This window comes from Triturus cristatus, chromosome 9 (genome assembly GCF_964204655.1).
Source record: "Triturus cristatus chromosome 9, aTriCri1.1, whole genome shotgun sequence".
NCBI lineage: Eukaryota > Metazoa > Chordata > Amphibia > Caudata > Salamandridae > Triturus > Triturus cristatus.
Genome location: NC_140592.1, coordinates 671,640,077 through 671,659,103, shown reverse-complemented (window position 1 = coordinate 671,659,103; position 19,027 = coordinate 671,640,077). Strand labels below are relative to the sequence as shown.

At 45.2% G+C, this 19,027-nt stretch overlaps 1 protein-coding gene across 2 annotated transcripts in view; it reads left to right on the top strand.

The window, feature by feature from the left end:
• PACS1 (phosphofurin acidic cluster sorting protein 1) overlaps positions 1–19,027 on the top strand; it is a 1,493,664-nt gene that overhangs the window by 575,115 nt on the left and 899,522 nt on the right. For both annotated transcript variants that reach the window (XM_085625739.1, XM_085625738.1), the window contains one exon: positions 5,679–5,772. In XM_085625739.1, coding sequence (XP_085481865.1) covers positions 5,679–5,772 — 94 coding nt within the window. The remainder of the gene's footprint in view (positions 1–5,678; positions 5,773–19,027) is intronic.

Here is a 19,027-nt window from a genome sequence, read left to right as displayed (position 1 = left end):
GCGAAAAGTCTCCGAAAGAGTTACCGAGGCAGAACAACGCATCTCGGAATTAGAAGACACCTCACACACCACATGTAAAGAAGTGGTGGGACTCTTGGCAACAGTGAAGAAGGTGGTCTGGAGAGTCGATGATGCCGAAAATAGAGCCCGCAGGAAAATCTGAGATTCATACGCTTTCCGGAAAATGCGGAACAATCTGACCCGGGACTTTTTCTTCTGACATTTCTCAAGGATGCTCTCTCGGAGGCACAGTTTTCGTCATGATTTGTCATAAAGAGGATGCACAGGATGCCTAATGTCCGACCGCCACCAGGAGCTACCCCTAGGCCACTGATAGCCCGGTTCTTGCATTTTCAAGACAGAGATCTCATACTCGGGGAGATACGAAAGAAGGGGAAGATTAAATATGAAAACAGAAGAGTGATGGTGTTTCTAGATTATTTGCAAGATGTACAAAAACTGCGATGCACGTTTGACCCCATTAAAGTGAAACTTCGAGCCCTCGGGATCCAATACATGTTAACTTGGAGTTTGGCTGGGCACAACAACATGTAATCTTCCAAGGTACAATGCAGTTCTTCCAGACACCGGAGAAGGCGTGGTCCTGGATTGAATAATGGCCTTGGCTGAGGCGTGGGTCAACCCCAGCTGCTGCCTTGCCTATGGACAAAAGACCGAGCTCCAGTCTGGAACGACCTAAGGAAACGCGGCGGAGTAGAGTGCTAAAACACCAGATTGCTACCATGGCAATGCTGGGGAGGTCCCTTAGGCTTAGGGAACAGAAAGCCACCATATCGGACACAGATGACGACCCTGCCCAGGAAAACATGTCTCGAACTTCCCGAAAAACAAGCAACAATGGGGACTCTGACCAGTCGGCGAGAGACGAGCCTATGAATGCGTACATTGAACACCCTCTTCTGGAGAGCATTCAGCAACTGGAGGCATTGGACCCGAGCTTTCCGGATGACAACCCTAAACTACTGCAGCCGCACAGCAATGGCAAAGAGGAATGACGAACTGGGGCCAGACGCCCACCTAGAGACGCTGTGAGATTTCCAAAGCCTGGCAGACATTTGGGACCTTTGGCCTGATAACGGGAAGTATACAGTGTGTTGTTGTTATGGTATTATTGTATAATTGAGTGAATATGGGAAGGGGGGGGAGGGTTAAAGACCTCTGGGTGGTTTACCCGCGCCAGTGTTGTCATGTTGACGAACTTGGGGGTGGTGGGGGTGCCTGCAGAGTGTCGGGAAGGGGGCATATTGGACACTGTTAAACGTTATGGACTAGGTTTAGTGGGAACGGGGGGCGTTTTGTTCAGTCAGTTTGTATGAATATCAACACTGAAATGAGAAGGCAATGTCTGGGCCTTGCTCGGAGACTGGGATGGGCATGGGACGCTATAACTGTTTCTTCACAATGGCTGTGGGCGGTTACACAGTGGTGACATGGAATGTCAGTGGGTTAGGGAACAAAATCAAACATGGTTCATGGTTTAGTATCTAATTACCTTAAAAGGCTCAAACCAGATATAATAATTTTACAGGAGACGCAGCTCATGGGTCCGCGCTGTTCATTCCTGGGTAGGAGGCACTACACTACCTTGGCACACGCGGGATTCACCCAAGGTTCAAGGGGAGTGGCAATCCTCATCAAAAGATCGCCCCCTTTCCGGGTTACTCGACAATGGGAGGACCAAGATGGCACATATGTAGCAGTCCATGGCACCTGGAACCACAAAACTTGGTTACTTATTAGTGTCTATGCTCCCCCACGTCTCCAACAGCACACGCTGGATGAATTGACTGAACTCCTCCTACAGTCTGGCCCTGCCACACATATCATTGGGGGTGACTTTAATGATGTGAGTGATCTCTCTTTGGATCGTACACTGACACGACCCGAGTTGCATGAAACTACTGCAGTAGCGAGGTTCCAGGCAACCCTTCAGTTAACTGACCCCTGGAGGCGCCACCACCCATCTAAACGTGCATGCTCATACTTTTCTGGGGCTCACAGGGTGTTTTCGAGGCTGGATTACCTATTTGCCCCAGCTGGCAAGATTGAGCCGGTAGAAGAGGTGGAATAATTACGCTAGGGGTATCTCGGACCACTCTCCGCTCTTCTTAAGGGTGGGAGGGAGAAGGGGAGGTCAAGGTACTACTTGGAGACTGAATGCCTGGGCCTTGAAAGATGAAACGGTTGCCAAAGAACTCTGGGTAGAAACCGAGCGGCTCAGTACAGTTGGCAGTTATTTTATGGGAAGCTTTCAATGTGGTCATACGTGATAGAGCCCAAAATATTATTGCCCATAAAAAAAGGCGGGAAACCCAAGCGATTTTGGCTATGGAACACAGGCCATTGGACCTCGAAAGTAGTGGTGCCTCCACGTTGAATGAACATACCCTCCGTCAAATTGATATTACTAAAAGGGAATACCAGGCACTGGTCACACAGGAGGCACGGCCTCACCAGCTCGCAGTTCAGCATAGCTTATATGAGACAGGAGATAGAGCGGGTAAGCTGCTGGCTTGCTTGGGCAGGAAGGAACTGGAGTCAAGGTGGGTTATGTCCATTAGGTAACAAGGCCGTACTTACACCACACCCCAAGATATAGCAGGGGCTTTTGTCCGGTATTACTCAGCACTCTATGCAGCCCGAGCACAAACGAGTGAGGCACAAATAACCCAGTACCTTGACGAGATTGAACTCCCATGTCTCGCCCAGGATGAGAGGGATAGGCTTGAGGAAGATATCACCCTGGAAGAGGTAACGGAGGCCATTGGTCGATTGAAGTTGGGAAAAACCCCAGGCCCTTAAGGGCTTCCAGTGGAATTTGTTTAAACACACAGTAACCTACTGGCCCCACCTTTACTTAAGATGTTTCAGTCTTCCAATGACAATGGGTTGCTCTCTGCGGACGTTAGAATGGCAACAGTAGTGGTGATACCCAAAGCGGGGAAACCCCCGGACGATTGTGGGTCCTATCATCCCATCTCGTTATTAAATATAGAAACAAAGATCCTGGCCACTATCCTCGCGATACGTCTCTTAACTGTTCTTACCCCTCTGATACACGGAAATCAGTCCGGCATTATGCCGAAGCGAGCCATGCGCTATAACCTGCGACTCGTGGCTAATTGGATGGATGCTGTTTGAGACCGGGGTGAGGCCCACCTGCTCCTTTCCCTTGATGCTGAGAAGGTGTTCGATACCATCCACTGGCCTTTTATGAGATGCACTCTAGAGAAATTCGGATTTGGACCAGGGTTCAGGGACTGGGTGGTGCTGCTATACACTGAGTCCGAAGCTAGGGTTCGGGTCAATGGAGCTCTCTCGAGAACCTGGCCGATTCAAAGGGGGACTAGGCAGGGATGCCCCCTTTCCCCCTTACTTTTTGCCCTTATATTGGAACCCCTGACCTGTGTCATCAGAGCCTTCCCTGGGCTGGGTGGTTTTGTAGACGAATCCCGACTGCTGGACGAAGAACGCATATCTTTATATGCGGATTACATTCTATTATATGTGACGAACCCGACTGAGACACTCCCTCAAATCCTACAAATTTTTGATGACTATGGGCATCATGGGAATATAGGATCAACTGGAGTAAATCTACCCTGCACCCGGTTGGGGAGGGGGGGGGGCGGGAGGAGCCCCAGACCTACCCTAGCTGTTTGCGATGGTCGACGGAGGGGTTTACCTACCTTGGCCTCTACATTACCATGGAATTGGCAACTAGCTTAGCACGCAACATCAGGCGGGTCCTTTTAAACTTCCAGGAAGATGTTAGGAGATGGAGGAGGCTTCCACTGACGATTATGGGGAGGGCCGCCATGTATAAAATGATTACACTTCCCCAGTTGCGTTACGTGTTGCAAAACACTTACAGTAAGATACCAGGAACGATGTTCAAAAGTATAGACAGTGAATTTTGCTTGCTCCTCTGGGATGGGGCCCATCCACGCATTGCACTTCAAACACTACAAAGAAACCCATATAACGGGGGTTTGGCCCTCCCAGATTTTAGGGCATACTATAGAGCATCCCATCTCATTGTAATCAATGAATGGATCCACGCACCTGGGGATCATTTGACGTATAGGGTGGAAAGGCTGCAATTTAGAGAACGTACACACCTACACTATATCTATGGTGGCAAGGGAAGTAGCCGGCTGTTACAAGCAACCCAAAGGGCTTTAGAGGCATGGAAGAGTGCCGAGCAGCAAATGAAATGGGACCAAAAACCGACCAGAGAGAACCCACTGTGGGAGGGAACTAGATTAATCGAGATTGGAAAACTGAGAGGCTTTAGGCAATGGGACTTAATTGGTATTTCTAAAATAGAGGATGTCCTGGAGAAAGTTGTGTTGGCCTCATTCAACCCACTCCAAGCCAGATACCAGCTCCATGATACTCAGGCATATGCATATCTCCGTTTGAAGCATGCATGGGTTGCGGAGGGGCTGGATGGGGAGACAATACCGGAATATGCCCCGCTAGAGTGTCGACTCCTACAGGAGGAGATCCCAGCCAAAGCCATTTAGTATACCTATACAACATTACTCAATAACATGCCCGACAAATGGGTTCACTTCAAGCTAGATGGGAGAGAACCACTGGTGTAATGGACGACATTGATTGGGAGGCCGCTCTCATGCATCCACGTGAAGTGGCAAATAAACTAAGGTTGCGTCTCATTCAATACAAAATTCTACATCAAACTTCTTTTGATAGAACAAGGTGGCATAAAATAGGGAGAGCTGCAAGCCCAGATTTTCAGATGCCGCACGGAATGCGGAACATATATACACACCCTTTCAGAATGCAACGGGATCCAGACCTACTGGGGAAGGATTGTGAGAGCTCAATAATATATTGGAAGTCCAACTGGAGTTGGAAACAAAGTTTCTTCTCCTAGGAATCCCTACAGACATGGGCATCCCACAATGCAAACTTGTGTTAGCCAACTTGGGGTTGGTGGTAGCCAAACGGGATATAGCCAAGTAATGAGGGCCCGCAACTACCTACACTTAATGAATGAAGGGCAAGTCTTGATCTGTATATGGTTGCGGAACAAGTGACATACAAGGCTAGGCGCTGCCCTCGGAAATTTCGGAAGATATGGGCACCATGGATAAAATACTATGGTCTGGAAGTTTGGGGGTATGAAGAGGGAAGGGGACTGCTGCCACAAAGATCGGGGGAGGAGCCTTGAAAGATGTAATGTTTGACCTTACTGCTGGTAACCTCGAACAATGTAAATGTGATTCTCTATCCTTGTACGCCCAGGTCGTTTGAACTCATCTACAGACTCACCTGCAAAAGACATATCGCTCTTATAATTGCCCTACAAAACTGTTGTGGACTAAATTTCATTGTGTATCGTGTATTCATGCTTTGTTTGAAGTTTTGTTTTATTTTCAAGACAAAATAAAAATATTTATTTAAAAAAAAGTGTAAACATGGTTCTGCCAGAAAGAACTTGGTTATTAACTGCATTCTCCTTATCATATAAGAGTTTGTATCTGTCAAACCATGAATCCAGAAATGTTTTGTAATGGTCTTTTTTGCTGATCACTTTCCCAACATGATTATTTATTTTTAGCACCTCATTTAGCAGCGTTGCATATACTCATGCTCCTATACTAACCATCCTGTCCTCTTTATTACAGACCTTTCTTCGAGGGTATGTCCCAGTCGAGCTCACAGACGGAAATAGGTAGCCTGAACAGCAAGGGGAGCCAGGGCAAAGATATGACCAGCCCAGTAAGTCAGAGTGTCATGATGCATAGTTTTGTTGTGAGGAGGAGAATTTGTTTTGACCTGTGGCAGAGGGATCATCAGATTCTGCACATCCAGTTCATGACACTCCTCATTTTCAGATTTGCATGCTATGATATCCGGTTATTTAGTTTGTCTCTTTTTATTGAGCTTGTTGGCCACTGGAGTCAGCATTTGAAAATTCGGAGTAACCATAATATCCATGTTTAAACTAAGAATCTTTGATAGTTAAGCTTCATTGCGTGGCTATTGCACTCTTTTACGATATATGGTCTGAAATTCTTTTTTCTTCAATATTTCCAACTGCTAAAAAGGGCCTTCCAGTAAAAATAAGTAAAATGTATTGAGCTGTGACTTTACTGTCTCAACAGTTAACGCTTGTATGTCTTCAAAAACAGGTTTTGCTTTTCAATAATGTTCTGTCCCCATTCCTTCTCACCCTACTCGGACTGCCCATCCGTTATCACAATCAGAATGTACTTTTGATTGAATGTTTAAGGGCCCCATATCTAGCGCCTGCAAAGCTCATTGCTCCGTTAAGCCTACTACCTTGAGTTATGCTTTAATTTAAGAAATAAATAATCTGGTGTTAAAATTAATATCTCCAGTTTACTATGAACAAACTCACCATGGGCTGGTATGATGGGGGTATAGGGCTTCCAGACTTGCGTCTCTATTATCAAGCATCCCAATTGATAGCTATTAATAGGTGGGTGTTGGGCCCCCATGATGACCCAAACTTCCGAATGGATCAGTGGCTCATGGGGAGGGGCGGCTACAACAGAGCGCTGTACTCCAAACCTCGCAGGCTTCACCTCACCGGCCCTACTGCTTGCACGGTTGAAACTAGGCAAGCGGTCACCCAACGACTGGGCTGGAATAAGCGTCTAACAAAGGCATCACCTCAATGGGAACCCGACATATTGGGACAACTCAGTAGATGTCCGGGGTTTGACAAGTAGGACACTATTGGGATATCAACGTTGAGGGACATCTGGGGGAAAGGGAAGCTAGCAACGTTCACGGAGCTTCAGACGAAGTACCAGCTGGCCCAAAATGAGACCTTCAGATACCTACAGATCAGCCATCCCATATCGGCTGCTTTGCCGAGAGACTCCCTCCTGCCAGACTTCTCTCCTTTTGGAGGAACGGTTATTACTAGATCCCATGGATCATAAGGCCATTTCACTTACATACTGGTTAACAATCGTGCAGATCCTATGCAAAAGTTGCAGATTAGCTGGGAGAAAGACTTGGGTGATATAGAAGATGAGGACTGGTGGGACGCTTTGGCTTCCCCTCGTGAAGTGGCCATTCCAATGCGTATGCGACTTCTGCAGCTTAAGATTCTTCATAGGGTCTACTTCGACGCCAAACTCCTGTTTAGGATAGGGAGACGTCCCGACCCACTCGGTCTCCGACATTGCAATCAAGTAGGCACCTTCTTTCATATAATATGGGACTGCCCACACATTCAGGACTACTGGGTGAGGATTCCCCGTCAACTGGCGAGAGTCTGCGGCAAACCCCTCCCACCATCTCCTCACCTATGCCTGCTTACTATTTGGGGGGGCTGTGTGGCTGTGTGTGTGTGAGATTTTTCTACAATGCAGAAAAACAGTACTATAAATAACAGTGTCACGAAAATTCTTTCATTGACTTTTTTCAAAGGAAGAATGAGAGGAAGTAGACAAAATGTACCCTCATGAGAACTGAAGCCTGAAAGGCATGATAAAAACTGCTGCTGCTCTTTAAAGGAATAGCATACTACCAGTATTCCACCATGCCCTGTTGGAGCCAGTTGAATCTGACAAGATGCCTAGCAATGAGCTCAACCTTTTTAATGTTTATTTTCGTTTAGGAAACCATGCCCAACCTTTGAAACACATCTCTTGGAATCTTTCTTGTGTACAGACAGAAAAAAAAATGTCTTCACATAATTTGTATTTTGAGAAGTTCCCTTTTTCTGGAAGGGAAAAATCCCAAACTGACCCTCTTGCCTCTTGTATTGTGTGCCTCGCCACTTTATATGAGCTAGACTCCTCCCAGTTTTGTCTCAAAGTATTCAAGAAGACTTTGAAGGACAGGAGAAGATCAAGCTGCATTGACTGCTTGAGGATCAGTGCACGGATGAAGACACAAGTCTGGATTATGCTAGGATCTTGGAGAGGGTGCTCCCTCCCTCCTTTTTCTGTTTCCGGGGACTCTTTGCAAAAGAGTGCCAAAGGATGATCCCAGAAAAATAATTCCTGATGCACCCATTTGGTGTTGAGATCCATGATTTTGAAGATACAGTGAGTGATGACATGCTCAATATCAAGGGCTGGATCGATGTAGAGGACGGCAGATAAGTTGAGTTTGTAGTCACCATCAACGTTGAGGAGGCACTCCATGTTCGGGGAAACATTACCAGGCAGGTCTTACTATTTGTCTCGGAAGTGAGTTCGCAAGATGAAGAAACTCTATCATGCATACCAGATTCTGACTACTCCTGGACATATTGGCCTTCCCAAGCAGTCTCACCAGAATTAACCCATTCATCTGCTTCAATTCTCAGATCTCCATCTCAGTAGAAAGTCTCTCTAAATCTCCCGCCTTCTGCACCAGTGTTGCCTACACCTCCAGTGCTGCCTTAGCCTGTCTCGCTTGCAACTCTTGTGGTTCCTCAGCCTGTGTTGCCATCTTAGCCACCCACTTCATGTGCTGAGGCTCCCTTATCAATGTCCTAGCTCTTCTAGAGTTCTGAGGGAGGCGCTCTAGAAGTTCTCACTGTAGGAGACATTACAGTTCAAAAGCCTCAATACAGCACTCCTTTCTTCAGAATTCAAGATCATGCTGTTCAAGATCTCCTAGTCGATGTTGTAGATCTGTTTGTTGTTCTAGATCTACTGCATATTAGTCTCATTCTTCGTTCTCTTCAGTGAGATAGTATTCTACAATCATGTCTAATTCACCGCATGCAATGATTTCTTCTATGGACAATGTCACAGCATTCGATAAAGTCTTGGTAAGTGCTGCAAAAATTAACCCATATCAGCATCTTATCCGAAGACTTCAGTGATCTTTGAAACTGTGCCCCACCATTCACCTGCAAGCCCTTTACTCCCCTTTATTCCAGGTCTGTTACAACTTGGTATTGAGCTGGTCCTGCCCCAAGTTTCAGCAAAGTCTTCTCCAGCACGCTTGCAAAAAAATGCTGACCTCCAGAAGCCCCCCCCCCCTTTTTCTACTCCTGCAGGCAGATCTGCTTCTGAATTCCATGCTCATTTCTGCTGCTCCCACTTCACCAGCCGCAGCAGTGACTCCTAAGGAGGAAAGTAAGAAAATGAAGGCAGAAGGAAAAAGGTTTTGGGCTCATCCGCTAGTGCCATGAAGACAGGGACTATAATCTGGCATTATGACATTTCTCTGCGAAGCCTACTTGACTTGAAACAAGAGGCGCATCAGAGAAATTTAAAGCTCCAGTCCTCTAGAACCCTTCTGTTTGTAGCCCATGCAGCCATGAAGTGCAGTGCATGTACTTTGAATTGGAGACTCCTAAAGTTGTGGTCCATAATAAAAACTTAAGAGTTCAGAAAACACCACTGCAACCCTGTGCTAAGGTTACTTGTGGCAGTAACAGTCCAGTATTCACCAACAACAGAAGTTCTCTCAGCCTTGGAAATCTGCAATGGGGAGAGGCGTCCACCATCAAGTTCTGCCTGCTCCAAGAAAGCCCTCCAAGGAGTGAATCCCAACTTTCCCCCTCTTCTATTTGCCACTCCAAGTGCAGGGGGGGAAGAATCAGCAATTATCTGGACACGTGGAAGAAAATAACAAAAGATAATGGGTCCTGAATATTATGGAAAATGTCTATTCTCTGAGGTTTTATTCTTCCCCTACATTAGGTCCCCCAAAGACAGTGGAACTGGTCTCTCATTCCCAAAAAGGAAAGAGAATTTATTCTTGTTTTTTCTAGTTCGAAAAAAAGGGACCAAAGCAGTAATATTTTACTGTTATCATCTTGAAATCTAAAGAAAGAGAAGTTTCACATGTTGACACTTTATAAAATTCACCCTGTAGGAAAATAGGATCTGCTTTCATGGTTACCCCCACGTTTTGCTTGGTGTCAGTATGTTTATAACCTAGTCTGACTGGGATCCTGCAAATCAGGACACCAGTCACTGTCCTATCTCCCCAAATTGACCATGGTAAGTGCTTTTGTACATCCACAATTGGATACTGGTGTACACTTGTAAGTCCCTAGTATATGGTACTAAGATACCCAAGGCATAGGTACACCAGGGGTCTTCCATGTGCTGCCTCAAGTATTGTGCCACCCATGGTAATCCCTTGACTACAGGCCTGCCATTGCAGCCTGTGTGAGTTGGTGCTGGCACCTCTCTCAACAGATGTAAGTTTCCTTATATCTGAGGTCTTGTCACTTAAAACCTATAACTTGTCCCATATTGTAGGCTCTTCAGTCCTGAGGGCAGGGTGCTTGGTTATGAGTGTGAAGGTGTCTCTGCATGAACAAGACACCCCTCCAAACACCAGAGTCGATTTTCTAGGCTTTGTAAGTGCAGTCAACCATTTTAATACCTATAGTGGACATCAGTCATTACGAGATGTCAAACTATATAGTGGCTGCACCGAACCCAGTCATGTTTGGTATCAAACATGTTGGAATCGTACAACAAAACCAATTCTAATGTTGTAATTATGATACTATGTACTGGGGGCTCCCTACAGTACCCCCAGTAACAGCCTTTCAGTGTCTGCCAGAAGGCTAGTGCTGCTGCCAACCCAGACACGATTCCACCCTCCTGCTGATGTGCTGAGCTCGAGCAGGGAAGGTAGAACAATAGCTTTCCTGCCACAGGGCGGTGTGATCACTTCCCTGACAGGATTTAGTGTTTTGGGCTGTGGTGTGGGCTCTTGTCAGTGCCCTGTGAACGGGTGTCGATAACCTGCACACCTTAGGTTAAAAGTAACTAGTTTTAAGAAAGTAAACCTATATGTTGAACGTAAACCTATATTTTTTAACAGGTGCTGCCCTCAGTCTAACCTAACTGGCCCCTGCCAGGTAACATGAATACCTCAGTGTCAAACAGAACCTGTCTGAGCCTGAGGACACACTTTGCACATACCCAAAACTGGTGCTTACTGATTCACATAGTATATTGTGACAAATAAACAATATTATATCACCATTCCCAACATAATCTCAAATTCCTCAACAGTATATACAATGGTAATGCAAGGAGTATTATCCAACGAAAATTGTTAACCAAGGAAAACTGTGAGTATACAAGAGTGCAAAAACAGTGAATATAAATGTACAACAATCACAGTTTAATACACTGTGTTTTTGTTTATTTTCTTTTTCGTATTCTCATTTCTTGATAGCATCAAATGGCAGACACAGTTCCCAATGCATTTCGGTATAGCCACCTTCGTCAGGGGAATGCTGAAACAATATGTATAGTATAATGTATGTATAGTATACAAAAGACTAAGAAAACAATGTTATTATGAAATGATTACAATTATGTTTTTAACAATGTTATTTTAACAAGGATGCCAGGAGTGAACAGGCCAAGCCAGTAAATAAGTGACAATAGTAAAGGCAGTGCAAGAAAATGGGGGTTAACCTAACTCAAACAATTGTGTTTAAAATATTTGAAATCGACAGGTTTCAAGTGTTTGTGAAACACACAGAGTGAACATTGCACCAGTGCCCTATGTGCCAGTAAAACCCTGTACGTGATTCAGCGTCATGCGTAAAGCCAAAAACCATGCTGTTATAATTCCTTTGAATTATGTCCAAAAGGACTCATCTACTTGCTTGCCATAGAACTGTAATGTGGAGACAGCTCGCATACCCAATACTAAGGGGTAATGGTAAAGAAAAAGCATACAAATGAGCGGTAAAACGTAATGATGGTTGAAACTTAATAAGACGTCAATCAAAACTCGACCACAAACAAAATTCTAACGTACTTCGAATTATTAGGTGTGTACGCTCTCCTCTCTGCTACCGGTTCAAGAACATCAGTGAAAGCGGTGTGCTGCAATATAGGGGAAACCTCATTAGGATGGCTCTCACTATTGCTCGGTAATCTAAAGATCAGGCTCACCCCCATGTTCATACCCTAAGTTTCGAATTCTTAATGAGAAAAGGTTCCTCTCTGGTACGCGCTGTACCCAGTGGTACTTGTGCGTTTTATTTAAACTTCCACGTGTGACGTAACGGAATAATCAACATAGAAAACAGACCAGTATTAAAAACGTTGCAAACAGAAAGTGTCATAGTGAGAGAAACTACATGAATAACTCTATGGTAGAATTGCTCAAATAATGTGTTGATATCTGAAAACGGATCCAAAACGTTTCTCTTTGAGCCAGTAATCTGGTAACATCAGCATGCGTTGTGGCTGACACCTGTTAGAGTACTGTAAAGCGTAATTGGGGTATAGTGTGTTTTTTATCTACCCAGTGTACTGCTAAGTTTGATTTGAAATTGGCCGTGCGAATCATGCTTTTGTGTTCGGTTACTCTGATTATAACCTTCCTTGTGGTGCGGCCAACATATACAAGACCGCATGGACACTTTATGGCATATATAACCATGCCTGTGTTGCAATCTGATGTATGTTTTAATTTGATTTGCTGCCCTGTGTGTGGGTGTGCGAATTTGTTACCTACGATCACATTGCCACAATGACCGCAGTTGTGGCACTTACGCATACCCACCGTCATGGTGCCCGTACTTGTTGTTGTATGCTTTTTTAGCAGTTCTTTAATATTCTTAGATCTGGAGTAAGCAATGATTGGGCAACCACTTCCTTAAAATCATCTTCCTGTCCAATGAGTTCCCAACGTTTCTGAATGCTGCGTTTAATCGCTGTGGCTGCTGTGGAATATTTTAAAACACAAATTTCTCTAGTAGATTCGGGTTTGATGGATTTAATCAATAGGTCAGTTCGATCAAAGCTAACAGCTTGGCGTTTGGCCACCTCTATAACCTCAGATGGATAACCTCTCTTTAAATATTGTTGTGCCAATTCCTCAATGCTAGTTCTACCCTGAATATCGTCAGAACAAATCCTTCTGATCCTGATAAATTGAGATAATGGTAAGTGATTTTTGAGAGTGGGTGAGTGAAAGCTATTATAATGCAAAGCATTATTTCTATCAGTAGGTTTTTTGTAAACCCTTGTGACCAAACGGTTGCCCTTCTTTTCAAACAAAATATCCAGAAAATTAATAGTAGTGAAACTGATTGAATGAGTAAACTTGATTTGAGAGTGGCAGTTGTTTAATGTCACTAGTGCATTTTCCAGTTGTGGTTGTGTAACTTTGCATAGAATCAAAATATCGTCTATGTACTGTAAGTACAATATGAGGTGATTTGACCATGCTTCGTTATGTAGAATATGTGTGTCCTCAAACTTTGCCATGAAAATATTTGCATATGCTGGTGCCCCAGTAAAGCCCATTGAAGTGCCTGTTTTCTGTAAATAAAATTGCTGTTTCCAAGATAAATAACTATGGTAAAGACTGAATTGAAGTAGTTCCAGTAAAAGAATATTGAGTGATTCTTCATAGTCATGTCTTAGTAGTAGCCACTCAACTGCTTCAATTCCTTCCCCATGTGGAATTGATGTATACAATGCTGATACATCAATGGTGCTTAACCATATTTCTGCATCTTCTGGGATGTTGACATGTTGCAATTTGTTGAGGCAGTCTGTAGTATCTTGTACATATGTGGTCCACTGCTGAACCAAAGGTTGCAAGTGATAATCTAGGAATTTCCCAACAGGTTCATGCAAGGACCCGCATCCCGCCACAATGGGGCGGAATGGAGGGTCAACCGGATCTTTATGCATTTTGGGAAGCATGTAAATATGTGGTCTTTTGGGATGATCTGATATTAAAAATCTATAGGTGTTTTCATTGATCCATCCAAGACCTTTAGCTTTGTTCAAAATCCGTAGTAGGGTGGCCTGAAAAACAACTGTGGGATCTGTTTCTAGAGGTATGTAGGTGTCAGTATCAGATACATGCTGCTTAACTTTAGATTCATAGTATACAGTGTCCATGACCACCAACGCTCCACCCTTGTCAGCTGGTTGGAACGTTAGGTTCTCATTCTTTGCCAAATTGTGTAAAGTTGTTAATGCCTTGTTTGACAAGTTCCTCTGTTTATACTTTCTTTGATGAATATCTGCTAGATCTTTCTTGATCAGTAGTTCGAAGAGGTCAAGTGTCTTATGTGAGACCGGAGACATAAACTTGCTTTTTGGTTTAAAGATTTTGGTTGACTCTGATGTGGAGATGTCAGTAGTAGTATCTTATGCAATGTGGTGGAAGAACCAACGTAATCTTAATTTCCGCATAAATTTGAAGAGTGAAATTTCAGTTTCCAGTGGATTGGTGTTATATGTAGGAACGAAGGACATGCCTTTGTTAAGAAGAGCTTTTTCATCAATTGTCAATTCTATGCTGGAAATTTTCATAATTAGTTCCTCTTTGGGTTGCGACGTGTACCGTCTTTTTTTTTTTTTTTGAACCCTTGTCCCGTCCTGGTTCGCCAGATTTGACGGAACTTTGTTCTTGCGGAGGATGATTGGATGTGACTCCTGTCTCTAAAAAAGACTGCTTGGAGGTGGTAGCTATTTTTTCAGGTGTCTCCACACTTCTGGATGTGGTTGTAATAGGAGGACGAGTTGGTAATGTATCTTGCTCAGTGGCAATACTCTCTTCAGATGTTGAAGCGTCCGTTTTTTTGAAAGTACGTCTTTGTGCATACATGTCTGCCCAAGTATAAACTTCATACAGTTTATAGTCAATGGTGTCCCGCCTAAATTTGCGTAATTTATGCTCATGTACTTCCTTAGCATGTTCTTCTAATGTCTCATTTAAATTTTTGAGTGTTTGTTCGAGTTCATCTGAAGACATTCTTTTAGATACATCAGTTTTCAGATCTTGAATTTCGGTTTCCAATTCCTTAAGTATGTCAGATAACTCTTCAATGATCAAAAGATCTAGGGAGTATTTGTCAAGAATAGCAAACCATTTGGTCATGAAAGGTTTATGGAATTTAAATAGCATAGGTCTTAAAGCTATACGTAGTCCTCTCGGTTTGCGTTTTGCCTTGTGGAATTAAATGAGGGTGGTGGCGTGAAGCCTTTGATTAACTTCTCTTTTCAGAGTGTATTGTAACTGTTTAATCAATTGACTAGTTGACATGGTAACATGAATACCTCAGTGTCAAACAGAACCTGTCTGAGCCTGAGGACGCACTTTGCACAGTGCCGCCAGACTGCTTTGAAGGGCACATTTGGTGCCCTCCTTGCATACTACAGTTTGAGGCAGTTCAGAAAAGCCCTTGACTCGTGCCGTGGCACAAAACTGTACAAAGGACATGGGAGTATCCTCTCCTCTGTCCAGCCCCTCCTCTGGGATGGCCCAAGTTGTTCCAACCCTTTCCTTAATGTACTTAAGGGCTTACCTGTGGGTGGGTCTTTAGACTCATCGTGGGACAAGACTCAAGTCTGAAACCACATCACTCTTCGACCGTCTGGACACTTGGACTTATTTGTACTTCGACTAGAACCGAGACTGCACCACAGAAGACTCCTGCTGCTCCTGGTCTTGCTGTTCTTCAAGTCTTCCTTGTCGGCTGTGTCTGTGCTTCTTCCAGGTTCTTCAACAGACCTGTGGGCATCAAGGACACCTGAAGTAATCTCCATTGGAGTGAAGGACTCACTACCCTGCATCTGCAGACACCGCAACAAAGCTGACCAGTCTGCTGCTCCTGTCGTCCTACGGACGACCTGAGGCCCAGCATCACAAGTTGTGGTTCTGCAACTCCCTCGAGGCCTGACCTGTCCTCTCTGCAATTTTGAGGCCAGTATCTTTCGTGGGAACCGCTGGGACCAAACCCCTATGAACCGCATCGACTTTCCTTTGCCACGGCTTGTTGGCTCTGCATTCCAGAGATCTTCAGGCTACAAGACGCTCCAGCTTCCAGCATCTCTTCCCTCCAAGCTCAGCATCTTCACAGCATCTTCTGCGCTGTGGGCCTTCATTCTTGGTGAGCTGTTCGAGATCCTCTCACAACTCCTGTGCCTTTGGACTCTGGGTCTTCCTGAGGGCCGCCGTCTGCTTCAGTGGGCTATTCTGCTTGCTCGGGCCTGCTCCAACTCTCCTGCTGTTCGTGAGTCCCTTGGACCTTGCTGGTCCCAATGTTGCTCCTCCTTCGTTCTCCATGCCAGTTGCGGCTACAAAGGCTTGTTGGTGGCCCCGCCAGACACCGACCACCTAGTCACCGACATCCAACATGGGACTGCTCGTGCACGGCTCCTGGTCTTCCTCAGCGTCGTCTTATCCTCACAGCTGCAGTGACAAGGTCACCGTCAACTCTTCTGAACAATCCGACATCGCTGGGCTTTGTGTCTTGTGGCATAGACTCTGTCTCCTCTGCTTGCAGGTTCTTCACTACCAAAATCCACCCTTGGATTCCACCGGACGTCTTCACCTTCTTCTCCAGAGGCAATTTCTTCCAAGTCTTTCATTGGCATCTACGGAGGTTTCCGACTTCCCCTATGCGCCTTTCTTCCCTGGTGTAGGTAATCTGGTTCCCGGGGCATGCACTTGTGCGGTGGCTATCCAGCCTTCCTTCTTCAAGGGAATTCTCCAGGGTCTTCTGGGAAGAGTCTTTCCTTGGCAAAACTGCAACCACGACTTCTCCATTGACTTCCTTGGTCATGCGGCTGTGTTCCCACTCTCTACACCGCCTCCGTGGGGTTCCTGGGTACTTACCTTGGATGGTTCCTTGTGTCACTGGCTCCTCTGGGTTTTCTAGTGCAAGTCCTGTCCTCTTTTGCAGTTTGCATTCCCCTTTCTCAGTATATGGGTTGGTCTCCCCCTGGAGACCACAATGTTTTGTGCTGCTTACCTATTGCATTTGAAGTATTCTTGTGTATTGTGTTGCGATCTCTGTCTAGGAGATATACCAATGTGTCAGTGAGTGTTGTGTAATAAATAGAAGTATTTTTGTACAAACACTGTTAGGTTCTTTTTCATTTAACCCACACTATACAATTAAACTGGTAAAACAAGCTGCTTAACACTCATTCGAGATAAGCCTGAAGGCTGCTCTCCAAAGGTACCTTTTTGAGAGCTTTCCATGGTTATCAAAGGCCAACAAAATCACACAAGGGTTCTCTAAATTAGTGCAAGGTACCTCACTTAAATAAGTGTGCACCATATACTAAGCCAGCCTCCTACACACCCCAAACATCATTAAGGGGATTGGTGGTGTGCCATAGATCTTGAAGATGCCTACTTTCACATCCCATCATGCAGAACTTTGAACATGTCCAAGATACATGTTGAACAGTATGCACTTTCAGTACAGAGTCTCTCACTTTCTGCCTCGTGCCAGCTCTGTGAACATTTTCAAAGTCCCTGGCAGTACTCCAGGAAGATTACAATTTTCATGCATCCATGTTTGAAAGACTGGCGAATAACAGTATCTTAATGAGGAGGCTCAGCGTCACTTCAAAACAATAGTCTCTGTCCTTCGGCACATTGGTCTCATAGTAAATCACTCCAAGACTTGAATAATCCGAGTTCAGTCCATCCATTACCTACGAGTCTTCCTTCGACACTCAATGAACAAGAGTATGTCCTTTGTAGGAGAAGCTACCTTCTATACATCTAAAGTATCAGAAGCATCTAGAGGTAAGGCATCTGACTGCCCACCACTTTAATCAATTATGAGCTGAATGACATCCTGCCTTGTTTCTGTCACCAGAAACTCGGTTACAGATGTGATCTTTGCAGCATTGTCTAGAAAAACAGTTGGAAAGAAAGACACTGGGAAGAAAGGCAATTTTTCTCTTTTCCTTGCTTCAGGTAACTCTCTTCCTTGATGGTATCGATCAACAAATCCTAAAATGTGCCAAACTATTGTGACTGTTACTTCCCCATTAGGTTGGCAAGCCCACAGGAATCTGCTTCAACCGTAAGGAATATGGTCCGAGAAAGAGAAGACCAACAACATCAATCTGCTGGAGCTGAAGGCAGTTTATCTGTACCTCAAGTCTGTCATCTAGCTTCTAGACAACATCTTTGCTTGTTCAAATGACTAGTTCAATGATGACATATTGCATAAGCAGGCAGAGAAGCACAAGATCCAGAGCTCTGTCTTGAAGCTCAGAGAATATGAAAATGGTTGATTGCATGGAATGTGCATATCACAATAGTCCATCTACCTGGTGATGTAGAAACGGACTCTCTCAAAGAGCAGTTCTAGAGGGGTTCGTGGTCAAGATGTCAGAGTAGCAAGATGTGCTCTACTACTTGCTTGTTTATCGAGGAAAGGCTGCCCCCTTCCGCTGAAGCTGTCCTTGTAGTGAGGTGCTCCCAGAGGGGCTGGTAGTTTGGCTCAGAAGAGGCCGTGGAGAACAGCTGAGGCTGAGGTGGACTTGGTTGTGAGGGAAGAGAGCTGTGGGCCGCTGCCTAGCTAATGAAACTGACAGGGCTTGGTGGAGGCTCTGCTGGCGACTCCTCAAACCCTGATAACCGGGTCCCTGTGGAGACACCTGTTGAGGCACAGAGCAGCAGTGTGAGACATTTGGGGGTCACAGCTGGCCTGTTTTTATGCAGGAGGGGGAGCGCATTGTAGCCTGGAAAACCGAGGCTTTGTTTCGATGTCTGACGATGGCTGAATTGGGGATTCCCAACACTGTGGCTAGGCCCTGCATCCCTGAGGGACGTTTTGGATCCCCAGACATGCAGTGGGTGCCACTGGGGCCACTGTGGGTCTGCACACATAGTAGACAGCATACAAACGTGGAGGTGCTGGAGTGGAAGTGGGAGTGGGACTAGGACTCAGAAATATTCCCGGAACCAAATTATACTACAGGAACAACTGTGCATGTGGGGGTGGTTACTGGGGTCCTCGTGACCTGCAGAAGACCTGGGCGGGCCATGGATGAAGACCTGTGCCCTCGTGGCATTAGAGCCCAGAGAGCATGACAGTGGACCTCTCACAGAAGGCACCTGCTGGTGTGACACAGGTTCCCTTTGCATTCTGGGTAGGTGGGGAGCAGTGGTAACTGGGCGAAAGGGATTCCCCTTTCCAAGACTGCACAAAAATTGTGTTGGATAGCCTCAGAGCGAATCCTCAAAATGTTAGGCTCTTCCTCGACCGTCCTGTAGAGGCAGAACGAGGGACTGTATT